Source organism: Zingiber officinale, chromosome 7B (genome assembly GCF_018446385.1).
Source record: "Zingiber officinale cultivar Zhangliang chromosome 7B, Zo_v1.1, whole genome shotgun sequence".
Classification (NCBI taxonomy): domain Eukaryota; kingdom Viridiplantae; phylum Streptophyta; class Magnoliopsida; order Zingiberales; family Zingiberaceae; genus Zingiber; species Zingiber officinale.
In genome coordinates, this window is record NC_055999.1 from 5,978,662 (window position 1) to 6,001,886 (window position 23,225).

General features: G+C 37.8%; 5 protein-coding genes across 10 annotated transcripts; 1 reads left to right on the plus strand and 4 right to left on the minus strand.

Annotated features, from left to right (window-relative positions):
* Positions 1 to 3,381: 3,381 nt before the first annotated feature.
* Positions 3,382 to 8,866, minus strand: LOC122005162 (tRNA (cytosine(38)-C(5))-methyltransferase 2-like). 2 transcript variants are annotated; one of them, XM_042560101.1, is made up of 10 exons: positions 8,738 to 8,866; positions 7,744 to 7,854; positions 6,272 to 6,365; positions 6,074 to 6,192; positions 5,877 to 5,999; positions 5,159 to 5,558; positions 4,967 to 5,061; positions 4,782 to 4,850; positions 4,640 to 4,704; positions 3,382 to 3,807 (listed from the first exon to the last, which is right to left on the minus strand). In XM_042560101.1, exons 2-10 carry the CDS (start codon positions 7,840 to 7,842, stop codon positions 3,729 to 3,731), a joined length of 1,143 nt encoding a protein of 380 aa, XP_042416035.1. In that variant the 5' UTR covers positions 7,843 to 7,854; positions 8,738 to 8,866; the 3' UTR covers positions 3,382 to 3,728. The 2 variants fall into 2 exon arrangements, with proteins under 2 accessions (XP_042416035.1, XP_042416034.1); XM_042560100.1 differs by lacking the exon at positions 8,738 to 8,866 and adding an exon at positions 7,988 to 8,472.
* Positions 8,609 to 11,102, minus strand: LOC122005163. Its single transcript, XM_042560102.1, has 2 exons — positions 10,658 to 11,102; positions 8,609 to 9,489 (listed from the first exon to the last, which is right to left on the minus strand). The coding sequence occupies exons 1-2, from the start codon at positions 11,025 to 11,027 to the stop codon at positions 8,795 to 8,797; spliced, it is 1,065 nt and encodes a 354-aa protein (XP_042416036.1). The 5' UTR covers positions 11,028 to 11,102; the 3' UTR covers positions 8,609 to 8,794.
* A 1,566-nt stretch (positions 11,103 to 12,668) lies between these two features.
* Positions 12,669 to 15,219, plus strand: LOC122005166. 4 transcript variants are annotated; one of them, XM_042560106.1, is made up of 3 exons: positions 12,669 to 12,997; positions 13,114 to 13,310; positions 14,870 to 15,219. In XM_042560106.1, exons 1-2 carry the CDS (start codon positions 12,962 to 12,964, stop codon positions 13,297 to 13,299), a joined length of 222 nt encoding a protein of 73 aa, XP_042416040.1. In that variant the 5' UTR covers positions 12,669 to 12,961; the 3' UTR covers positions 13,300 to 13,310; positions 14,870 to 15,219. The 4 variants fall into 4 exon arrangements, with proteins under 4 accessions (XP_042416040.1, XP_042416041.1, XP_042416039.1 ...); XM_042560107.1 differs by lacking the exon at positions 14,870 to 15,219 and having other exon boundaries at positions 13,118 to 13,543; XM_042560105.1 differs by lacking the exon at positions 14,870 to 15,219 and having other exon boundaries at positions 12,676 to 12,997; positions 13,114 to 13,543.
* On the minus strand, positions 15,199 to 19,933 carry LOC122005164 (probable ADP-ribosylation factor GTPase-activating protein AGD11). Of its 2 annotated transcripts, XM_042560103.1 has the most exons (9): positions 19,775 to 19,921; positions 19,596 to 19,679; positions 19,207 to 19,300; positions 18,589 to 18,664; positions 17,161 to 17,324; positions 16,885 to 17,089; positions 16,682 to 16,798; positions 16,505 to 16,600; positions 15,199 to 15,627 (listed from the first exon to the last, which is right to left on the minus strand). In XM_042560103.1, exons 2-9 carry the CDS (start codon positions 19,639 to 19,641, stop codon positions 15,346 to 15,348), a joined length of 1,080 nt encoding a protein of 359 aa, XP_042416037.1. In that variant the 5' UTR covers positions 19,642 to 19,679; positions 19,775 to 19,921; the 3' UTR covers positions 15,199 to 15,345. The 2 variants fall into 2 exon arrangements, with proteins under 2 accessions (XP_042416037.1, XP_042416038.1); XM_042560104.1 differs by lacking the exon at positions 16,885 to 17,089 and having other exon boundaries at positions 16,682 to 16,751; positions 19,775 to 19,933.
* A 1,995-nt stretch (positions 19,934 to 21,928) lies between these two features.
* LOC122004115 lies at positions 21,929 to 22,561 on the minus strand. Its single transcript, XM_042559046.1, has one exon. The coding sequence runs from the start codon at positions 22,559 to 22,561 to the stop codon at positions 21,929 to 21,931; it is 633 nt and encodes a 210-aa protein (XP_042414980.1).
* Positions 22,562 to 23,225: the final 664 nt, after the last annotated feature.

The window sequence follows — 23,225 nt, forward strand, 5'->3', positions numbered from 1 at the left end:
AAGGCCTGATCGGTCTGGTGACCGATCAGTGACGATCCAGTGCGATCGGTGAAGCGTGGATCGGTCTGGGGACCGATCCAGGGGGCTTCTGATCGGTCTGGGGACCGATCAGGGCGTGCCGAATTTCTGATTTTTCAGCTGTTGGTCTGAAATTTCAGCTGGAAGTTGGGTGTTGTGGATTTCTAAAGGTTTGAAACTCTCCAAGACATTGTTGGTGCAATGGTCGAGGGGGAGTTGACTTTTAGGGGGAGTTTTTACTCCTTGAGGATTAGTGATATGGGATTATCACTAAGTTGGTTGTTGAGTTTAGTATCAAGGGGAAATTAAGAGTTTCAATGAAAGGTATGGGACTTTCATTAGGAAGAAACTCTTGACCTTGATACCCTCCTTTTCTTTTTGATGTGTGTCAAAAAGGGGAGAGCGTTCATTGGAGAATTATTGGAGAACCCAAGTTAGGTTATCGGGTTAACCTAAGCTAGGGGAAGAATGTCAAGGAATGTTCAAGGAAGAACATTGGAATACTTTTTGATGTGTGTCAAAAAGGGGGAGAATTATTGGAGAACCCAAGTTAGGTTATCGGGTTAACCTAAGGGGAGAATGTCCGGAGAATGTTCAAGAAAAGAACATTGGACATTGGAAGATGGTTGGAAAACCTAAGTTAGGTTATCGGGTTAACCTAACTTGATTTTGGATTTTGTCAAACATCAAAAAGGGGGAGATTGTTGGTGCAACCTTAGGTCAAGGTTGACTTGGTTGACCTGACTCGAGTTGACCTGACTCGAGTTGTGTTTTGATGTTTGACGATGTTTAACGAGGAGAGAGTTGTATTCTTGATGTTTGACAAGAATAGGTGTTCGGGAGATTGTAGGTGCAACCTTAGGTCAAGGTTGACCTGATTCGGGAAAAGTCCAAGCAGGGAGCTTGGCACGCGAAAAGTCCAAGCAGGGAGCTTGGCATTGGAAAAGTCCAAGTATGGAGACTTGGCACTGGAAAAGTCCAAGCAGGGAGCTTGGCACGCGAAAAGTCCAAGCAGGGAGCTTGGCATTGGAAAAGTCCAAGTATGGAGACTTGGCACTGGAAAAGTCCAAGCAGGGAGCTTGGCACGCGAAAAGTCCAAGTATGGAGACTTGGCACGGGAAAAGTCCTGGTGAGTGAAGCCGGGCAGTGAGAAAGTCCTAACTGGGATGTTAGGCAGTTGGAAAGTCCTGGTGAGTGAAGCCAGGCAGTGGGAAAGTCCTAACTGGGATGTTAGGCAGTTGGAAAGTCCTGGTGAGTGAAGCCAGGCAGTGGAAAAGTCCTAACTGGGATGTTAGGCAATGAGAAAGTCCTAACTGGGATGTTAGGCAGTGTGGAAAGTCCTGGTGAGTGAATCCAGGCAAGGGAAAATCCAGATGGATCAGGAATGATCGGACATCTGGTGTTGAGGAAAGTCCAAGTAGGTCAAAGGGATTGACCGGACACTTGGCAGGGAGTTCTAGCAGGTCAAGGGAGTGACCAGATGCTAGGGATGAAGTACCGATAGGTCAAGGTTGACCGGATATTGGTTTGGAAGTCTTGGGACTTGGTTTGGGCAAAAACCAAGCTCTGGATCGGTCACCAGACCGATCCAGTGATACCTTGTTTTCTCTGATCGGTCTGGTGACCGATCAGATACCGAACAGAAGCTCTGTTCGGTTATCGATCGGTGACCGATCGGAAAACAGAGGCGAAGAAGCTGATCGGTCCACGCCGATCAGATATCTGATCGATGCGTGGACCGATCGAGACGCAGCATCGCGAAGGAAGGAAGGGATCGGTCGTGGACCGATCCGGTGATCGGTCCACGCATCGACGTAGCAATGTCTCGTGCAGCGACCGATCGGGGGACCGATCGGTAGGCTGATCGGTCCGCATCGATCGGGTTCTAGCGCTGCAACGCAACGGCTAGTTTCTTCGCTATTTCTTCTTCGCAGTATAAAGGAGACGAGGGCATCTTCTGCGTTGCTCTTCTTCCTTCTTCCTCTTGCTAAGTGCTGCGGTGCTTGAGCTTTGTTGAGCTCCTCTTCGCAAGCTTCGCGTGAGCTTCTTCCTCTGGTGCTGTGGTTGGCGTCCGAGAAGCTGTTGCTTCTTCAACAATCGACAAGAAGGCAAGGGTTGTTTACATTTGTGTATTTACTTCTTGTTTCTCTTGTATTTGTACTCCTTATCTTGCTGTTGCAAGAAGTAGTTGTGGCGAGGTTTCTCCACCCATAAGGAGCTCATATTTAGCCGGTTCTCCGGGGACTCATCCACCGACGGATTGGTAGGCTTCGTCCACCTTACGGACACGCCGAGGAGTAGGAGTTCATCTCCGAACCTCGTTACATCGGTTTGTTTTTCTTCTCCTTAGTTTCTTCCTTGTATTTCCGCTGCGACTAACCCTAACTGTAGGAAGAACGCGAGAATTTGGGGCGGCTATTCACACCCCCCTCTCTAGCCGAGTACGAACGATCCCAACATAAGAGACAGTACATCCCCATATTATCATTAGTTTCATCATTTGTTCAAGTGACCCTTTAATGAAACTTAAAAGAAATGACAAGAAAATAATCCTACAAAAATTATTGTGATAGTAGATGGTTCGTATAAGTGCACCCCGTACTGTACTTTTAAAAATTTATTTTATTATTAAAATATTACCTTTTAAAACTAAAATATTTATTTCATTTTAAAATAATTACTTAAATTACTCGTTACTTCAATCAGAGAGAGTATTTTATAGCATTTTTTTATTTACAAATAATAACAAAAGATTAATATTTATCATATCTATTGATTGTGAGGTTTGTTTTGTACTCTTGTTTAGTTTGGTTTTTAATTTGAGCTCCTAAGATTTTAGCATCGAATCACCTTACATTCTCATGACTATTCGAGCTTATACTTTCATTTTAAATCAACAAATTGGTATTTCAATCTTTTTTTATTAATATATGATTTAAAATTTTAAAATAATTTTTTTAGTTGGAATTTTCTTATATTTTATTAGTAATTTGATTATTGCATAGAAATAGATGATTTGTTAGATATAAAATAATTTTAAAATGATCAAAATATCTCTAAAAATAAAGTCCATTTTAAAAAAGGTAAATGGTAACATTATCAAAATAAATACATATGAGCGAGACCAATAAAAGAAAAAACTATGATAAAATATATTTGGATCCAGAAATATATGGGGATCCAAATTATACTACCAACAATATTTTTCGACATAAGAACCACCCACAAAATGATGAAATCCAAATTATATATTTGTTTTCAGATCTTCTACTACAAACTATACTAAAATCAAGGCAAACTAGAAAGTCATATAACTGAAAAATATGTTAAGAGATCAAAAGTCGAATGCATGGGCAAAAAACATAATGAAAAACCACCATTTTTGCAAGTTTATAGCGTCTCTCTTAAAGGATGCAATTGCCCCCTTAAATACATGGAGGCCATAAACTGACTGTTTGAAGATGAAGGAACATCCGAAAGTGCTAGATGGCAGCTGCAATACCACCTACTATACCATTCAAATAGTACAGGAGGGCCAACGAGCTAAAGAAAATTCGACAAGCATTTGAAAAAATTTAAAAACCAACTCTTCAATTTATAAACTTAGAACAAGACCTAAAAAGTGTGAATAAAGAGATGGATGATACAGGACTAAGCATGATTTTCATCTTTTGCGCGGATAAGTGCTGGATAAGTGCACATTGATGATATTATGTAGGTTCGCTGAAAAGATATTGGAGTAATGGAGCCACGACAGCAACACTCATACTGTTTCCCAACAAGGCGTACCTGCACGACATTTAGCAGAAAAATAAGCTTACAGTAAGACACTGATGGCAAAAAATGAATACGCTCGCTCCCAGCACCCCTGTCAATCCTTCCCAGGGCCAATACGGAGGAGGTAAATCACGGACGGCTACTAGCCTTTGGAATAGTGACTAGCACATAAGGGAGACATTTACCTCGGCTTTGCCGAGATTCGAACCCCAGACCTCATGATGACAACACCTCATACGCTAACCACTAGATCCACCAAGGGGACACTACATGTCCATACATGCATGTAGTCTTCCTTGCTATTAGGACTACTGAGGCTTTCTATAGGAAAATGGACTCCTTTGAGAATAGAAAATATTTTTAACCACAAAAATGCGATCACGAAGTGTAGGAACTAAAACATAGAAACAATGAAAATACAATTTCAATATGGTAAGCAAGAGTCTAGCCGTACCAAACCAAATAGCTTTTATTTTTATACATGACTTTCATTCCTTGTGTAAAATGGTTGAATCTATTAGATCAACTCAATATTGGAAAAAATGACGCAATACCTAATGGAAACCCTTGAGAAATCTTGAAACATATTGATCTAATGAAAACCCTTGAGAAAAACCAGAACTGGTCCACCTATCCAACAACAAAACGCCCACATCACCTACTCTTCTCCTAATTGTTCAATAGCAAATGAGAAGGGACAAATAAATTATTATAAATCCAGTTTATCCAAAAGTACATTTGAATTTCATGTATTCTACTAATAAATCTTGGCAAACCACAGTCTGATTGCATAGTACTACTGCAATATAAAGTCACTACTGCACAGGACTTTGGAAAAACTCACCTTTGCCTCAAGTTTACATGTGATGGAAATTGAAAATCCAGAGGAAAAGAATGAAAATTAGCAACCTGAAATAGATTGTAAACTTTAGAACCACAGAAGTTGGCATGGATACTAATCAACTAATTATGTACTAAATGCCTACCTCTCGAGGAGTAAAATAACGAAGTCCAAGGTCTTTCAAGGAGATTGCTTCAAGCCTTGAGTTAGTGTGCTATTACATAGAATAAGGAGAAAGATCATAGGATAGCAAGTATTAATGAAAGTGTCAGAAAATGAACAATAGTTGTCAATTATTCAGACAAAAAAGGGAGAAAGAGGGCATTATACCCCACAAGTAGCCAATAAGGACCCAGTGCCCTTTACATAACGAAAATAACTCTTGGTAAAACAACAACAGCGCTTAGACTCTGGGAAGACGATATCTGGCCATTGTCAAAGAATTGACTCAGATAATCAATAGTCAAGATACCTTGTAAATCTAGTGTTTAATAACAAATGAGACAAAAATTATGAAGATACCCATGGCACTTCCCCATCTTTCGATCAAACTTGGTGGAACAAAATATGTGTTCCAAGAATTTATGCAAGTTTCACCTTCTTCAGCCTCTTCATAAACTTTATCAATGTCAGTGGTCTGCAAGTGTTTAGTTGTACTTGGTGTTTGATCAGTATCATATTCAGACTCCACCATGGAAACAACAACCTCTCTCATGCACTCTTGTTGATTTTGGGCAAACAAATCTGTTTCCAGAAAGGTCATGATAGGCTGACAAACAGACTCAAAGTTTTCATGGTTTATATTTGCTTCATCAAGCTTATTTGTGGAGTAAGCATCCTCGGATAAAATGAAGGGAGATGGTGTGCAAAGAATTGAGTTATTGAAGCACGGATTCCTAAAAGCAAAAGGTTCTCTTTTAGCCTGCAAAATAAAGAGCTTTTCAGAATAGAACAAATGCATGGAAGATATAAACTCATCATTAGTATCTGTATCCTTTTCTTTCCATATCGATAAATTATCCAGATAAGTTTTCCAAACATATGTGAAAATAAACACATGAACAAACAAGCACAATAGTAGGAAAGCATTCTGGGAAAAAAATGAAACTACTAAGCTAGGTTGGTAATCATCGAAACTGTTGTAACAAAATCTGCTGCTACTATTTACCAATGTTAACATAAATCTGAGTACTTCAGGCAACAGTCTAAGAGTAAAATATTTGATTATGAATGGGCATACCAGGCAAAAGTACCGAGGTCTAGAGTATGGGATTCCAAATTGCAATGGACTCAAAATATATTCTTGGGTGACAAAGCCAATTCCTGCCAACACTTCCATCATATGCCTGTGTGTATTTGAAGTCTGAAACATAAGGCAAGGATTCAATTTGACAAAATTAATGGAGATGAGAAAAGGGCAGATTTTGAAATAGAAACCTCAAACCCGACAACATTCTCCACAAATAGCATTAGGGGAGGATGCTTCATATGTGGCATATTCTCAAGGATCTTGATGAATGAAAATGATCTAGCATCAGTTGAGTCTTTCTTCAAGCCTATAAAACAACACTTCAAACATAAATGTGGAAGGATCATAGTCTATTGATAATATAGTTGTAGAACTCAAAATACAACCTTGTCTAGTGTAAGGTTGGCATGGAGGAGAGAGAAGCCATGCATGTGCTTCATACTTGTCTAAATCAATCGGTGACAAAATTTGGATGTTTCCCTGCAATGGAATGCTACCTGATACATTAATGATGAACTGAAACTATAAGAATGACCATCATGTTATCTCTAAAATCATCCAAATATTTTCAAAAACCTCTTCCATATATTCCTGTATACTTAGGCAAAAGCCAAACAGAATAGAAATGTGTCCTTATGAACTTTGTGTATGGTGCCACAGTTGTCTATACAAGTCCTAGTAGGCTAAAGATAAACCAGGGGCATGGGAGCAGATCTCCTGGTCCACAAAAAAGTGGACCAAGGATGGACCACTCGCAATTGCGGCCAGATAGTGCCTGCAATCCGGCCGTAATTGGTTGCGATCCCTCCCTGGGTTCACCGTCCCCACCAAGTTATAGTTTGGGTCAGAGCGGACGGCCGGAGGCCGCCCCCCGCTCAGTGCTGGGCAACCTAGACACTTGTCCACTTTCGGTGGCCTCCGGCAGCCCGCTCCGACCCAAACTATAACCTGGTGGGGACGGTGAACCCAGGGAGGGATCGCAACCACTTGCGGGCAGATTGCGACCACGATCCAGCCACAATTACGAGTGGTCCATCCTCTGATCCATTTTTTTGTGGACCAGGAGATCTCTGGTCTCCCAAGGGCATAGCCCGGATTCAAAATTACCTGGAGCTGGCCATCAACTACCTAGGGCTGGCTACTTGGGAATGGCCAATGAATTTGTGATGGAGCTGGAAAAAAAAAATCTAAACCCACTTATCAAAATCCGTGACAGAGCCTAATGGATTTCATTGTATTATTGCAATCTGATTCACCTTGGGAGTGGAATCTGATTAAAAATGGGTTGGACCGAAGCCCACCCTGACCAAAGGGTGGTTCTGCTCCGGGCTAAACTAAGCCAAATCCTTTCTAAGATTATATACCATCTCAGTATTCCTATATAATTTTTCTTACTAGGATATCCATAACAAAATGAAGCTAGAAATCAGTTGATGCCTTGAAAATTGATGGTCCCTTGCATACACATGGCAACCTTCTGAATAGTCAGATAAATAACCGTTGGTCAGAGGAGAAAGATGATCTCCTAACACACGATTGAGCAGGAGATATGGTTGTAAAACGAATATGAATTGATCATTATCAAACTTGGGGAAAACATTATGAATCAACGTTATAGCCTTCTGTTCAGTTCATTTCTTGTCTACTCGTGTTTCCCATCAGTTCGAGTATCTACTTATTTTATGCAGTAAACCAAAGGCAATCCAAATTTATAGTCAAGTTCCTGCATATGCGTCTTCTTTTCATCTCGTTTACGACAATAATAATAAAAAATAAAAATAAAAAAGGACTTTTATAACTTGCATCTCTCCCTTTTCTCTGGAGCGGAGGATAAGCAACCGAAGGAGATAAGAGGAACCTGGAAGGGGCGATGGCCAAAGTTGTGCTCGTAGACGTCGTTGGCGATGTTGTTGATGTCGAAAGCTTCCACTATGCATCCTGGAATACCAGCCCGCATCAAGGAGTACCTCTGAAAGCATCAATGCGTAAATGAATATATAGATGAAATAAAATTGCAAAGAGCGAAAACATAAAACCCTAGTCAATTCTCGCAGCCGAGACTAAGGAACACGTAGGGATTGATGAAACAATCCACCACCAACCATTGCGCCGATCCCGCTGTAGAATTCGAGGACTCTCCAACAAGCGGAAGCATCCTTCTCCGATCCTCCAGCTACGCACGGTTTTTCTCGCTCCATTTGAGTCTAAACTCTTCACGATCCTCTATCCGCGCAGTGATACCATTTTATAGACTTCGCTTATGCCACGCGAAGGAGGAAGATTTTCTCTTGTCTCTCCGTTTCTTTTGGACAAATTTCTCCGACAGGGTAAGCTCAAAACACTTGAACGGCGGCGTTGAGTTTCGGATGCAACGGGAGGAAGCAGAGGGAGAGAAATATTTATTTCTTTATAATTTATCTTCTTTTTCATTTTACTCCGTTTTGTTTCGAATATTACATCTATATCTAGAGTTTATAAAATAAAATAAAATAAAATATAATGCTCCTCAAATTTGGACTATTTTTTTTTAAAAGTACTTATGAGTTATGATTATATTTTTAAGAACTTGGATAGAGATTTGAGACTATCGATGACATGGTTAAATGTTAGTTTAATTTAATAGTGGTCTTACTTAAGTCAAGATTGTAAGATTTAACTTGATGCTGTATGATGGAAATTTTACGGAGCAACATACCTTTCGATGTTGAAGAAACGAGAGGAACTTCAGTAAAACATGGAATATAGGAACAGAGATAGGTTTGTAGCATATAGCCGATTGAAACAGGGCTTGTGAAATGCAAACTTCTGATCAATGAATACCAGAAAAATAGACATTACACAACACAACTTACTTCCGAGATGATTGCAATTTGACAGGATCTTCAAAATCAATTTCGAATAAGAAACAATCAAGCGATGATCCATGTCAGGTGACGATATCGAACCCATTTGGCAGCAAGATGAACTCCAACAGATAAAGCAGCGAGTAAGAGTGGGATTGGAAGTCTTCTACTGGTTTCAGGAACTTCCTCACTTGAAGGTTCCTTCGATGCCTTTGAATGCTGGATGATCGCGAGGGCCAAGTAAAAACCTATCACAAGAAATCTGACCCATGGCTCCCCGACAGCGGCGAGTACAGCAGCAGATGGCAATAATGCTGATACATCATCCTTTTTTGTAATAAACCTCGAGTAGCAAAAGAGTCCACAGAGGCACATCCAGAAGAGTGGCTCTGGAATAAAGCTTCTCACGGCCCCAAACCCGGTAAATGCTGCAAGTGTAAGTAGGGGCATCTGGCTGTTTACCGAATCTGGAACTGCGGCTTCAGCAACGGCTACTATCAGTGTAGCAAACAAGATTATCCTCATCAGTTCTGGCACGGGAGCAAATGCCACAACATTGCCATATGCATACTTTGCCGAATAGAGGCAGAACTCCAGGCATCTTATAATTTCTGTAACAGGACCACCAATGTAGTGGAATACAACAGCAAGGAGCAGTTTGCCCAAGTAACCGAGAAATTTCATAACAGCTAACACAGTCTTTGCCCAATTTGAAAGTTCCCACAATGCAGTTCGCCAAGCATAAACAAGAAAAACCAGTGCTGCGAGAAACAATAAGATAAATGAATATCTGATATAAAAACGGTCATAAACTGGTTAGTACACAAATTTGATGAATGGCAAATAAAAAATGATCAAGTATATTTGGAAGCATAAAAAGAATAAAAAATCAGAAAAATTGAGTATTTCAGTGTTCAAACCCAGCAATGTGCCGGAATAAGATTGAATCAGTAGTTGTAAATACCAAGATCCTATCTTTCTGTAAGACTTTTTATCAAATATTCAAGATAAGCCATAAAAGGGGAGAGAACAATATGAATTATACCAGGTTAATGAAGTGAGATTACAGAGAACATACATTGTGCAATCACTATATGCACATTTCAGCATCCAGATGGTCAAGATGCATAAAATATATATCCATAAGTTAATGAACAAAAAATTTGACAAACTACCTTTAACTAAGCAATGTAATAAAATTGGGTAAGAATTTGTTTACTAGTTTGTAGATTTATAAACTAACCATATTCCAGTTTTAAGAAAAGTTAAGATTTAGTAAATATCATACAGGATTCATTTTGATTGTTCTACAACATATATCTCTACCTTTTTTTTCTACATTCAAGCAGGCATGGCAACTTTCAGAAGTTATTGCAATGTGAAAATGCCACATTTAGTTTAAATTATAAGCATTGTGAACTGCATTCATAATATCTGAGTTATAATTGCAACAAAAATAGGCATACTCATATGCAAAGACACAGATATTCCTCAATGCTAATTTAGCTTATTCATTTTCTGAATTTTCATATAAAAAGAAAATCTTTGGTATGGTGGTCAACCATCGAATCATAAAACAATTACTGACTGAACCATATGATGAAATTCAAACCATCAAATAGATGAAACTGACAATACAGAGTTCGTTAACACAAATATGATGGTTCAACAAACCAAAAAACAAAGCATCCTCACAATTGCTAATACGTAACTTTACTGAGTTCAGATTTTTCTCCTCGTGAAGATGATAATGCATAAATGACCATGGAAAATCTCAGAAGAATAGCATCAATTTTACTTCAAAATTTCGAGCTTTGATAACATTCTAAGCGCCAACAAATACTGGCACAACATCAGGAGGAGCGATCATACGAATACCAATCCAAACCCTAAGAGAAACATAGCAATGTTCTTATCTGGTTAACATACCAATAGCCCATGGCCACCTGACTGGGCGATCGGGCGCTTCCTTTGTGAGGTAACGAAACCTCTCCGGAAACGTGCTCTGTCCCCTCGCCTGATTAGCATCATCGGACTGAGCAGCCTCCGGCTCCGAGCTTCCCTCGTTCCTGGAGGCGGAGGCAAGAATTCGCCGCTCAACTTTAGCAGTAAACCCTGACTGCACCGAAGATGAGTAGAAGGGTTTCGAGGAGGACGTGCCGAGGAAGGTGAGGGATTTATCAGTAGTTGTTGAAAGATAAGTAGAAACCCTGGATTGACGGCATACAGGAGGAGCAAGAAAGCGAGGGGAGATGCCAGTGGAGAGCGAATTGCAGGTGGCGAAGGTCATCAACGCCATGGAGAGGAAGAGAAATCTCAGACAAACCCTAGACACTCAATCCAGCATCGTCTTTAGTAACTAACCATCCTATCTTTGATTATGTTTTTACGGTATTCAAGAAATATATTAGAGACGGAAGGAAATTAATCAGATTGCGTCGAATTAAAAAAAAATTGATAAATCGATTTATGTTAATCCAAATACGAAATTATCTAGCACATAAAGAAGATATTTACTCAGATTTTATTGAGATTCGAACCTTATATTTCATAATGACAATACCTCATGTGCTAGTCACTAGATCGTCCTAAGAAAACTTCAATACATACCTAAGTGATAGAACAAATGATTAAGAGATCCCTCGTAGAGTCCCAAGGTCAAAATATAAGGTAGGAGTAATCTATCCGGTAAACTTTTCCATGCCGATCAACTAGAGTCGATAGGATATCCCTAAGGTCGAGCTCCTCATTTGGATGTCATCGGGCCTCAATTCTCTACTTAGCTACTTATGGAGTTCTGCTTCCCATCATACTCTGATCGATTAATACCGATCGAACATCCCAAGGGTCCAATTCTCCATTCAAATGTCATCAGGGTCCGACTCATCGCTCAGCTATTTACAAGATTCTAATCCCCATCGTACTCTGATCGACTAATGTCGATTGGAGGTTCTAAGCCCTAGCTCCCCACCCAGATGCCATCGGGCTCAACTATTTATGGACTCAATCATCCTTAACTAGAAATGGGCTCCTTATCCTTGGCCTATCTCCCTACTAGTGGGAAAGACAACTAGTGACTTGTTAGGTTTCTTGATCCATAGATTCATTCTGTAATTAATACCTCATGCAGATTTGTCAGACATTAGGGAGACAGCATCTCTACAGAGGTACATGATACTTATTACACGTATACGATATAATCACTTTGATATAACAATAAGTGGTGATTAGACATGTTATCTAGTAGTGATGTGATGTCTCGTTCATACATGGATTACAGAGATATTATAAAAAGGGTCCCTCTCTGCTAGCATAGGTATGCAAGTCTAAGAACCTACTCCTAATATTCCATTGTTCTTTTTCTATCTAGGATATTGACTTGATTGTCAGAGTAGTTATACTATGGATCCCCTAGCATACTTATTGACGATCTTCTTCCTCTTTCTACTTGTGCTTGCAGGCATTCCCAATTCGAAGTCTTCCTTCAGTCAACCTCCAAGCTAACTCACCGATAGTTCACTTCTCACCGTTTCTAATTCATCTTCGGAATTAGTCGATTGGAAAAAGTCAGATACTTAATTACTAAAAGATGAGGCGAAAGAAAACTGGGAAACTTCTTTTTTAATTAGATTTATTTTTTAATCATTTTTTAAAAACTTTCTGTCATATAAGCAAACAACTCAGGTTAAACATCATAGTTATCATATAAAATATATATAAATTTATTGTTAATATATTTAATTAATCTTAATTATTATATAAAAAATGATAATCTCAATTAATTTCATTAAATTTTTTTTCTCTATATTATCATATAAAATATATAATTAGTTGTTTTTCATGAATTTAAGAGCAGATTTGCGACGTGGACCGCTTGACCTTGCTTATATACCGACAACGAGTTCAGCCGATAGATCGTACGTCTAAATCTACAACCCGCCGGGCGCTGACTTTGAAGTGACGAAATCAACGCCACCAGAGTCCGTAGCCGACCGCCTACTTTGCCTTTAAACGATCCCTCCCCCAACGAACTGATCTCGCGAACTCAACTCCTCATTATTGTGTGCCCTCCGAGACATTTCAAAAGGGGAAAGTGCGATTCCTTCCTTCTGCCTGCGACCTCCCAACCGAAGAAGTCCCACGGAGCCGGAGCTCTCTTGGACTACTCTCTTTCAGTTGTTTTTCTTTAATCAAGATTTGATTTTTCTTCAGCTGGAATGGCGTGGATGTTGAATGGCGAGGCCAAGAATTGATTTTTTTTATCACCAGGTCAGCGATCGTTTTCTTGATCAGATGTCTTTTTTCTTCCCCCTCTCTTCCTTTCGGATGTTTAATTTGCTCTCCATCTCGTGGGGAACTGATGGCCTCGTCTTGTGATCCATAAGGCAGCAGGGCAAAGAGGGCAGGGTTTTGAGCTGACATTGATGGCCATGCCGTGGAGCTTGGCCATCTACGTGATGGGCATGGTGTGGGTGGTTCTCAACGGCTGGGTGTCCACTTGTTTGATGATTGCTGACGAGATCGCACGCGGCCTCAGGTCCGGCGAGATCGGCACGCTGCCTGTCGGTTGATCGGCGTCGAGGTTGTCTCTCGTGCCCGCTTCCCTTTCTTGTTTGTGTTCGTGTTCTTATTGTGCAAGCATGCGACTCTTGCTGTTAGAATTGGGAACGTTTGCATTTTATTATCTTGTGCTATCGATCGTTCCCTCAACTTATCAGTAATACCGAAAGAGAAATCTTGTAATTTGATGTTTGAGGCAAAAAGTTAATCCATCGAATGAAACGATTGTGGTGGCAACGAGACCTTGAGACTTAATTATTTCTTTCTCAAGAACTCTAGTTTGGTGAACCTTTTTGTTGAACAGTTGCTACAATAACATCAGAGCTATATAATTCTCAAAGCCTCAAACTGTTCTTAAGGCTGTTCAAAGAAATAGACAACCTTTTTAGATAAAGTAGTCTCTTTTTTATCAGTGGTAGCAGACAAGTGCTCCATCACCACCAGGGACTTGTGCTCATAAATTTGGGACAACCATGAGCTGTGATTTGTACAATTTCATAATCTCATTTCCTACTTTTAGATCCCGAAATTTTTCTGTGAGAGTTTCCATCTCTACAGTTATGCTGAGCCATCATTATCTAAACGAACGGCATACTAAGTGAAAAGATGCTCTTGATGATAGAGCAAATGCTGATTTTTGCTCATATATGATCAACATGAGAATCAAACAGATATCTACCCAGATAAGCTGTATAATCTGATAAAAGTAGGAAATAAATTTACCATACTGTGGAGGACTAAAAATTGATTGTCTAATTAGCAAGCAGCCTTATTCATCATTCAGTTATAACTATAACGTTCCCAAGCACTCCATAGGTATGGGTTACTCTCAACTTGCCTTTACACAGATGCTAACTACTGGTGATCATATTTACAAATAACTTTTGAGAGAGCAGGTATGGGCTTCAAATTTGGAAGTAAGCAAACAATATCAGGTTCGTCTCATATCTTGCTATGCTAATCAGTTAGGTACCTCTTGAGAAATCTTTAACATGCCAGTGTATTTCAAGGTCTTGGGAACTAGTTTCCGCCATCATATTCAAGTGTTCGAATTTTGCTCAATTATCCTCTAATCTACTGACTCAGAAATAAGACTCTCATCCTGCTGAGCAAGTAACCACCAAATTGTAGTTGTTATCTGCATTAAGATCATTTCCCTCCATCTTTACCACATGTACAACCTTGAGTAGGCCTCTGCATCAAACATGGTGAGATTCCAAGTAGACTAAATCAGGAAATTGTTGTCATATACTATGTAGTATAAACCTATAACCAGCGCTTTGGTGAAGATTGTACACGACCAAATTTAGCTCATAGAGAAGGAAAGTTAATCCATTTCCATGAAAGTTTGATTTTCACGTGGTGTTTCAATCATATAAGGGATTAAAATAAATATCTTTTGACATTGCTTGCCCATTTTAGAGTGATAGAGAGCTCGTCCCTCCACTCCCTTTGTAATACATACTCCAGCGCTTCAATTTAATCTTACACTACTGTGATTCACTAGTTTATATTGTTGCTCGACTGCCTTACTAACACAATTTTCCAGACTGATTCTTAGTTTTTCTTGCAAATGTGTAGGTTCCAAGAGCTTCAAATTTGTCTGAGTCTCAAAAGATTGTTTTGTTTGTTCTACATATGTACACTCAAACGCATGCCTGCAAAATCTCAGTTTGGGGGTTTTATACCTTGTTTGTTATATTTCCCAACACAGTTTTCTAAAATCTTTTGTTTCCGTAGCACTGCGCTGCCCTTGTAGCCTTGTAAATCTAAAATTTTAATCCACAAACTAATCGGCAATTTATCTTGGATGGTGAAGACAACATTTAGCAGTGATGGAGCTCCAATTTGGTTCATCATCATTTTTTGTTTAACAGTGACGAGCAAGAACTAATGGATTTAAATCGACAAGTGAAGAGAACAGTGCAGCTAAAAAAGCGCTATATTACAATATAATCACTTTACAACGTACAGTGATGCTACAACTAACAACTTCAGATGTCCCTCGAGTAAAGAAGGAAGAATTTGCGACAAGAGCATGCCTAGTTTTCTCCAATTTATTGGCTGAGAGGTACACATTCAAGTTCGATCTCCAACTCACCACGCTCGACATTTTGAAGTTTCAAGGTAATCTCCTGCTTTACTCTGCCCTGGTCAAGGGATATTATACTATCTTTTACCAGAGTGTTGTCTTCCGAAGCTAGCCATTTTCCGAGCTGCATAGATTCTGAGATGCCTGAGTTTTCATATGCTTTGGCTGCTGCTACGAGTGGCTGGATGTCAATCTGAGCCTCCCCCATGTGATCGTCAGTCGAGAAAGTGTCCTTATCATACACTTGCTGCAACCAAAAAAACTGTCAGCTTATACCTTAAAATTGTGCATCCGTAGAACTGAATCAAAACACAGAAGAAACACTTAACATTTTGGAGAGAAGAGCGTCAGTTACCTTAAAAATTTACCTTGCAAGTAATTTCCAAACATAAACTTGCATCGTATTTATTGTTCAACAAAATTCAAAGCAGAAACCAAATAATGTGGTCAAAGATGGTTTGTCTTCAGCATTCAACATTGACTATCCAGAGAAGTCTCATAGTACAGCATCAATTTTTAACTTTTCGATGGTAAACCAACTCAATTTCTGAGTTATAGATGCAACAATAAGCTAAACTCTGAAACGCCAAGCTACATTCTTAAAACTTTTCCGTTTGTTACGCATGAAATACTTTCTAGTGGAACTTACCTTGAGATGAGAATTTTTCAATAGAAGTAGGCCATTTTCTGTGCTGCATAGTGTATATGAAAGCGATAACAAGATTATTTTAAGTTGTTTGATGGAGAAAAACGAACTAAAAGAGAAAATAAAAGACTATTAAACTTTTTCTCATTCACATAAATACAATGGTTACTAGAAAAGAAAAAAAATCAAAGATTATTATAGCTGTGGCCCTAATAATAGAAAAAACACAACAGTAGAACAAAAAAGATATGAAAATATATGTGTTCAATAGATTATAACAAAATTCTAATATTTTGTTATCTAACATCAACCACAAATAGCTGGACCCAAATGGACGTCCTTATATCAATTTAAGATGCCATTTTCATCAAGCAAGCAATATATTTTAATGCAATATAGTACAAGAAAGACAAAATGCAATTATACCATATCATTAAAAATATTGCACTTTTTAGTGCAACTACATAGTTCTACTTACCAATTTCAAAGGTGGGATAGGGTCAGGGATTGACAACATTAGTTTTTCATTCCATATAGGGTTCAAGTTGCTCTTTATCACCCGTGTTTTCATTGACTGTAACAATGAAGTAAAAAACTAATTGTTAAAGTGAACTCAGCATTTCAAATATTCCAACTGGAAAGATAAATATCTTGCCTGGTGTCCCAAGCTCAGGATAACATATGGATCACTGCTCACCACATCACGAATAGCTAAGTTGGTGCCCCTAATCACGTCAACCTTAATTAATCCAACAAATTCTACCATGCCAATCTACAAAACATTACTTTGGTTATCGCATATCACTTGATCAGATACATTCAAGAATTTCATATTTATTCTAACAATGCAATTCATACCATTTTCTTTATAGATTTATGTTCAGTATCCTTTTTTCTCCAGTTATTTTGAAATGCCTGACCTAGACCATGGCGAATACCAGTTTGTTGTTCCTCAAGGTGTCTGTTAGTTGGACCATGGTGCTGCAAACATGCATTACAACTAGACATGGAATATTCATTCTGTGCATTTGAGCTTGAAAACTGTTGAAACTCATATTTTCTCCTGAGTGTAATTATATAAACATTAAGATTGAGCCAAAGTACAGTGCAAAACTAGAATTGCAAGAAGTAGACCTGATAAAATCAGATCGTTCCTCGATAGAGGAATCTGGTCTTAGCTTCCTAATATTTTCTGGCAAAAAGGCTTCATATCTCATATTCACAGTGGCATTACCACCCGCCTCAATTATAAAATCAACCTGTTCGTCTGTCCAATCATCCAACTTCGCTGAGAGGATCTGTTGAAGGATAATGGAACATATAAAAAAACAAAGTAGAAAGTGATTAAAGAAAAAGGCACAAATATTGATATAAAACACCTCCTATGTGAATCCCAAACTTAGATTGAAATTGTATAGTTTCGAATTACGCTATGGCGATGATCAAAATGTTTAAAATGTTGTTTGTTATTATGGTCGTATGTTATGTTAGCCTCATTTTAATAAATTACCCATTTATTTTCTACAATCAATACAAGTCATGAAATTTAGCAGATAAAATGTAACCTTTACAGGCACATGATCAATCTTAAATGAGTCAATCTATTACCAAAGTCCTATTAAAAGTATATTTCCCAACCATGTCAATTCAGAATCATTTCAGAAATTTAGTATGCATAATTTAGTGATTTTTTTTAAATGAAACTTTTAATGTAGATGATCATTGCAGATGTATTTGTTTCCATTCTTCTTCAGTCCGGAACATATTTCATACAGTTGAAACTTGACATTTAGGTATCTAATCGAGTTCTTTCCATAATCAATAACCTAAACAAAAGAAGCAAAGTTCATGTGGAATCTTAGTACTTGGTCAATTTTAATAGAGTTAGGTTGTCACTAATCTATCAGTAGGACAATTTCTTAGGACTCCAATATGCAAAATATAGTAATATGTCATATCTAGATCATTTTGAAACTGAATCATATGCGATATGAATACAATTGCACTATGTTGAAGCTATGATGCTCCACGCCCAATAGTCACATATGAACAAATACAGTGATTCACTATAGAAATTAGTCCCTTTCCTATGGACTCCAGGTTTGGGGTAAGTGGTTTACCAATTCTTTATATTTTTTTGGTAATCTTACCAATTCTTTATATGGTGGCAAAAGGTGATAATATTCACCCCAAGCGTCTCTCACAGTCCGTCCCCAGGTTATCTGAAAGGAAGTAAATCACGGGTGGCTACTAGCCTGAGCGGTGACTAGTACATAGGGGAGGGCAGGAACTTGGCTACTAACCAGGAATTGACCCCCAGACCTCATGAAAGTAACACCCCATGCACTAGCCAACTGCTTAAATTGGTCTCCATTAATCCCACATGGATACGTGTGATCATGCATTATACAAATTAGTTTAATTCCCAATAGCTTGAGCTTTTAGGATAAGTGATTAGCAAATCAAACATAGCACATGCTACCAAACTACACAAAATGCTTATATTTGAGTAATCTTGAATGGAACAAATTTACTCTGATGTCATTCATGCATATTATTTACCTTAGAGATATGAACTCCAAGACTTCGATGAACTCCAGAACACTTGATACAAATAAATACGCCTAGATTTAATGATCTGTACATATAGAAAAAATATTGTCAAATATAACAACTAGTACGAATGGGATTACCAAAAAATGGCATTTAGCCACTAGTTGATGATCAAAAAATAAGCTTTCAGCTTAAAGAAAATGTGATTGCACAAGAAAGTGCTTCATGAACTTTACTACTATTATCTTTAAAATAACTCATAAATACAATGGTAAATTGGTAATAGGGAACAAAGCCATTACATGTTGAACCAGGGAATGATAACTTCATATTGATCCAAATTCTACTAAATGGTGAAACAGATAATTAGAGACATTTTAACATTAAACTTATAGTTTTCGACAATAGCAGTAAATGTACCATAGTGATCAACTTAGACAACAACATCAGCTATTGGTACTTTATACTTCAAACTTCGCATTAAATATAGGAGTTAGGATCAGAGAAATTATGAATATTTCCCATCTAACAATGACGATATACAAGATGCGATAAGTAAAATAACCTGTTGATGTTGCAATAGGAAAATCATAAAGATCTATACACTATTCAGACTAGAATACTTACACCCATTTTGGATCTGGACAGTTACAATCAGCACAGTATCTATTGCCTGGTTGATTCATTACAATTTCTAGCCTTTTTTGAGGGGTCAGGGAACCTACAAAAAAAGTGAAAGGTAGACCAAAAATTAAACAAAAAATTGAGGGAAGGATCAAGACAGATAGATCCACAAAATCCCACTACCAAAACAGAATATTTCATTAAATCAATCTCTTCATTGAGATACTGATAATGCTATTGCACCAACTGTGTAGATTGTGCATACAAAATTCATCTATAAAGATCCGCTATGGTTGTATGATAAATTTCTAGGATTTTTGAATTAGGGTTCATGTAAGAAAGGTTTCTAACGAAATCAAAGAAGATCTATGACAAAAAAAGAAGGAACGAACCAATAGGAGCGCAGGAGTCGTAGAACTCTTGTTGGGCAGACATCATAATTCAATGCCCACAACCACCTCATTCAACGCCTTCTCCTAATTGCGAAATGATACTTATCCCCAAAGATCCGAACAACAAATTCCAATCCAACACAAATGGAAAAAAAAAAAAAACAGTTACTTTCTTGTACCTGTGCTGATGTATCGGACGGAAGGTGAAATCGCCTACCCATCCAAAATTAAAGGAATTGTCGATCTCATTCAACAGCGTACCTATCCATTAGATGCTACCGGGAGAAAACAAGCAATTTGATGCGATGTCCCAATTTTTTATAAAAAAAAAATAATGAATTTTTTTTTAAAGAAAATAGAAAGCCGGAAGAGAGTTATTATAACCGATACAGGTGGTCTATAAATAGCTCGAGTAGCCTACTTTACGACTGACGCGTCGTCGAAAGTGAGAGAAGTGCGACCTGTCATGGACAAGGTGTAGAACGTTATATTTTGACTCCTTGGCCAGCGGTTTGGAAAAAATTTTCATATCATTAAAAATAAAATAATAATAATAATAATAATTATTATTATTATTATTATTATAGATAATACTGAATTTGGGACCGTCAATTCGATTCTATTAAAAAAAATTTTATCATTAGGATAAATCGAAAACGGTAAATTAGAAAAAAATTACTAGTCACAACTTTAACTTTACATGTAGTCTCTAATCATAAAAATTTTTATTTTCACTTTCTGCATGTAAAATTTTATTTACTTCAACTCACTCATATAAATATTATTACTTAATTGTCCCTTAGATTTTTTAGATAAAAAAGTCCCAAAATAAGTATAATTCCTAAGTCAGCAATTTACACTAGAATTGAGTATATTTTCTATTAAATTGAGTATAATTTTTTTCCTACTTTATATAATTTCTCCTAAATTCAGCATCATTTAAAGAAAATATAGTATATTTTTCATCTAATTAAGTATCATTTAAAGAAAATCTAGTATATTTTCCATCCAATTGAGGTGGAAAAAGAATCGTGCTCAATTTGATAGAAAATATACTAAAACTAGTATAATTCTTCTTAAACTCAGCACTTTATACTATCAAAATATCCCACATATTTTTTTTACATACAAATAGTCTAAAATTGAGTATAATTACTATTAAATTCAGTACTTTAAAATAGAATTGAGTATATTGTTTATTAAATTGAGCACGACTTTTTTCCTGCTTAATATAATTTCTTCTAAATTTAGCCCCATTAAAGAAAATCTAATATATTTTTTATCCAATTGAGTAAAATTTAAAGAAAATCTAGTATATTTTTCATCCAATTGAGATGGAAAAAGAATCATACTTAATTTGATAGAAAATATACTATATTCTATTTTAATGTGCTGAATTTAAGAGGAATTCTACCCATTTTTAGACTTTTTATACCAGGGACAATTAGGTAAATATATTTGACTAAAGAGTGAAAATAAATATTTTTATCAATAGGGACTACATGTAAATATTTCCAATCGAAAAGTGCGTGGATGCTCAGATGAGTAAAATTTAAAGAAAATCTAGTATATTTTTCATCCAATTGAGATGGAAAATCGTACTTAATTTGATAGAAAATATACTATATTCTATTTTAATGTGCTAAATTTAAGAGAAATTCTATCCATTTTTAGACTTTTTATACCTAAAAATATCATAGACAATTAAATAAATATATTTGACTAAAGAATGAAAATAAAGATTTTTATTAATAAAGACTACATGTAAATATTTCCAATCGAAAAGTGCTCATGATGGACGCTCAAAAGCCCATTATCTCATCTCAATGGAACACATAAGATTAATTTATTTTTATTATTCATAAATTAGATGACAGATGACTTAAAAATTAATAAGAGTAATAAACTGATGGATGTGCTTAATCAATTAAGGAAGAAAAAAAATGAAATATCAAGCAAAGCTATAAAAAAATATCTGAAAAGTTCTGACTCCCTCCATATGAAAAACCACTGCAAGAAATATGCAAAAAAAGGTTTATATGTTTCCCCACACAAGAATATATATAAAAAAAATCAGCTTAATCAGAAAAAAAAATTAAAAAAACACTTTTCATCAAAGTATTAATTACTCATCAAAACTCTTTTCATCAACATTTTTTTTTTCTATTTTCTTGTCAAAAAAGAGAAGAGATCTAAGAAAGAGTAGCTAATCATTTACAATCTTCGCATGAGTTTATATGTTTTATGAACATATCATCGTGGATAAAAAGAATGTCAAAATTCGAGTCCTAATTATTAATTATAGTGAGCATAATTATCGCCTAATTAATTAATTAACAAGTTTTCCTCTCAGTTAACCCTAATAACCTAACAGGCGATAGGCTTCCTGCAAGCAATAGCCTCTTCTTCCTCTCCGCTATCGTCTCCAGCTTCGGCGACCAAGGCCTCTCCTTCGGCCCAACCAGCTGCGCGAAATGCTTCCTCAGCTCCGGCGTGGTGCAAATCACGGCTTTCCCGCCATCTCCCCGCTCTCTTCCTTCATCCGCTCCGCCGCCGCCGACGACCAGCTTCGTCATGAACTCGGGGAGCACCTTGATCATCGCCCGGCCATCCCCGCCCTTCACGTAGGCGAACGGGCAGCCGGCGAGCGGCGCCCGCGGCGTCGAGGACAGCGACGCCACCGAAGCGGCGGTGAGCGGGTTACCGTGGCAGGGGAACTTGCCGAGGGGGATGACCAAGTAGGTGCGGCCGGGGAGGAGGTCGTCGTCGATGGCGAGGGCGGGGACCGGGCGGCCGATGAAGAAGGCGTCAGCGGGGCAGACGATGCAGTCGGAGAACCGGAACATGAGTTCGCCGGCGGGTTGCTGCTGGCGGAGGAGCTCGGTGGCGCCGCCCCAGAAGACGAGCTTGATGGGGCCCTCGGAGCCGGAGGCGAAGCAAGAGACGCGTTGGACGGCGTTCCCCATATCGATTACTTACGACTTATGACAGATCTAAACAAAGAGCTAGCGCAAATATAGCACAGAGAGGAGGAGTTGACTTGACCAGTCTTCACCGCGGGCGGGCCGTTAGTTTTGCAGCCGGTCGGTGACGAAGAATCGGTCAACGTACAGCCAAATATCTAGTTTATTATACTCATCCATCCGTCAACCCTTTATTTATCAATATACTCAATTTCAAAAAGTCGCACTTGATTTTCTTTTATCTTTTTATTGAATTCTGAAATATTTATTGCTAATGAAATTTATTTATTATTATTTTTTAATTTTCATCATCTTTATGAATCTAGATAGTTGTCATTTTCTGGAAAACTCACGAATCCAGTTGGCGACGTTTTAAATGTGGTCAAAGTTTTTTTGTTTTTTTTTTATTCCTATATCAAGTGGCCGAGGAAAAGGGTGATTTGTCAAAGAGTGCAGCAGGTCGGCATTCCAAACTGTAACTTCACTAAAGGCCTTCCCGAACCGTGAAGAAGAATCAAAGTCGCTTTTTTTTTTTTTTCAATTGAAGAAATTTTATGTTATACTCGTCACTTATATGTGTAAATAATAAGAATAAAAATAAAATAAAATAATTGTCAACCACTAGATCTTATTATAAATCTGGTGGAACACTGGAAAGATTTTCCGT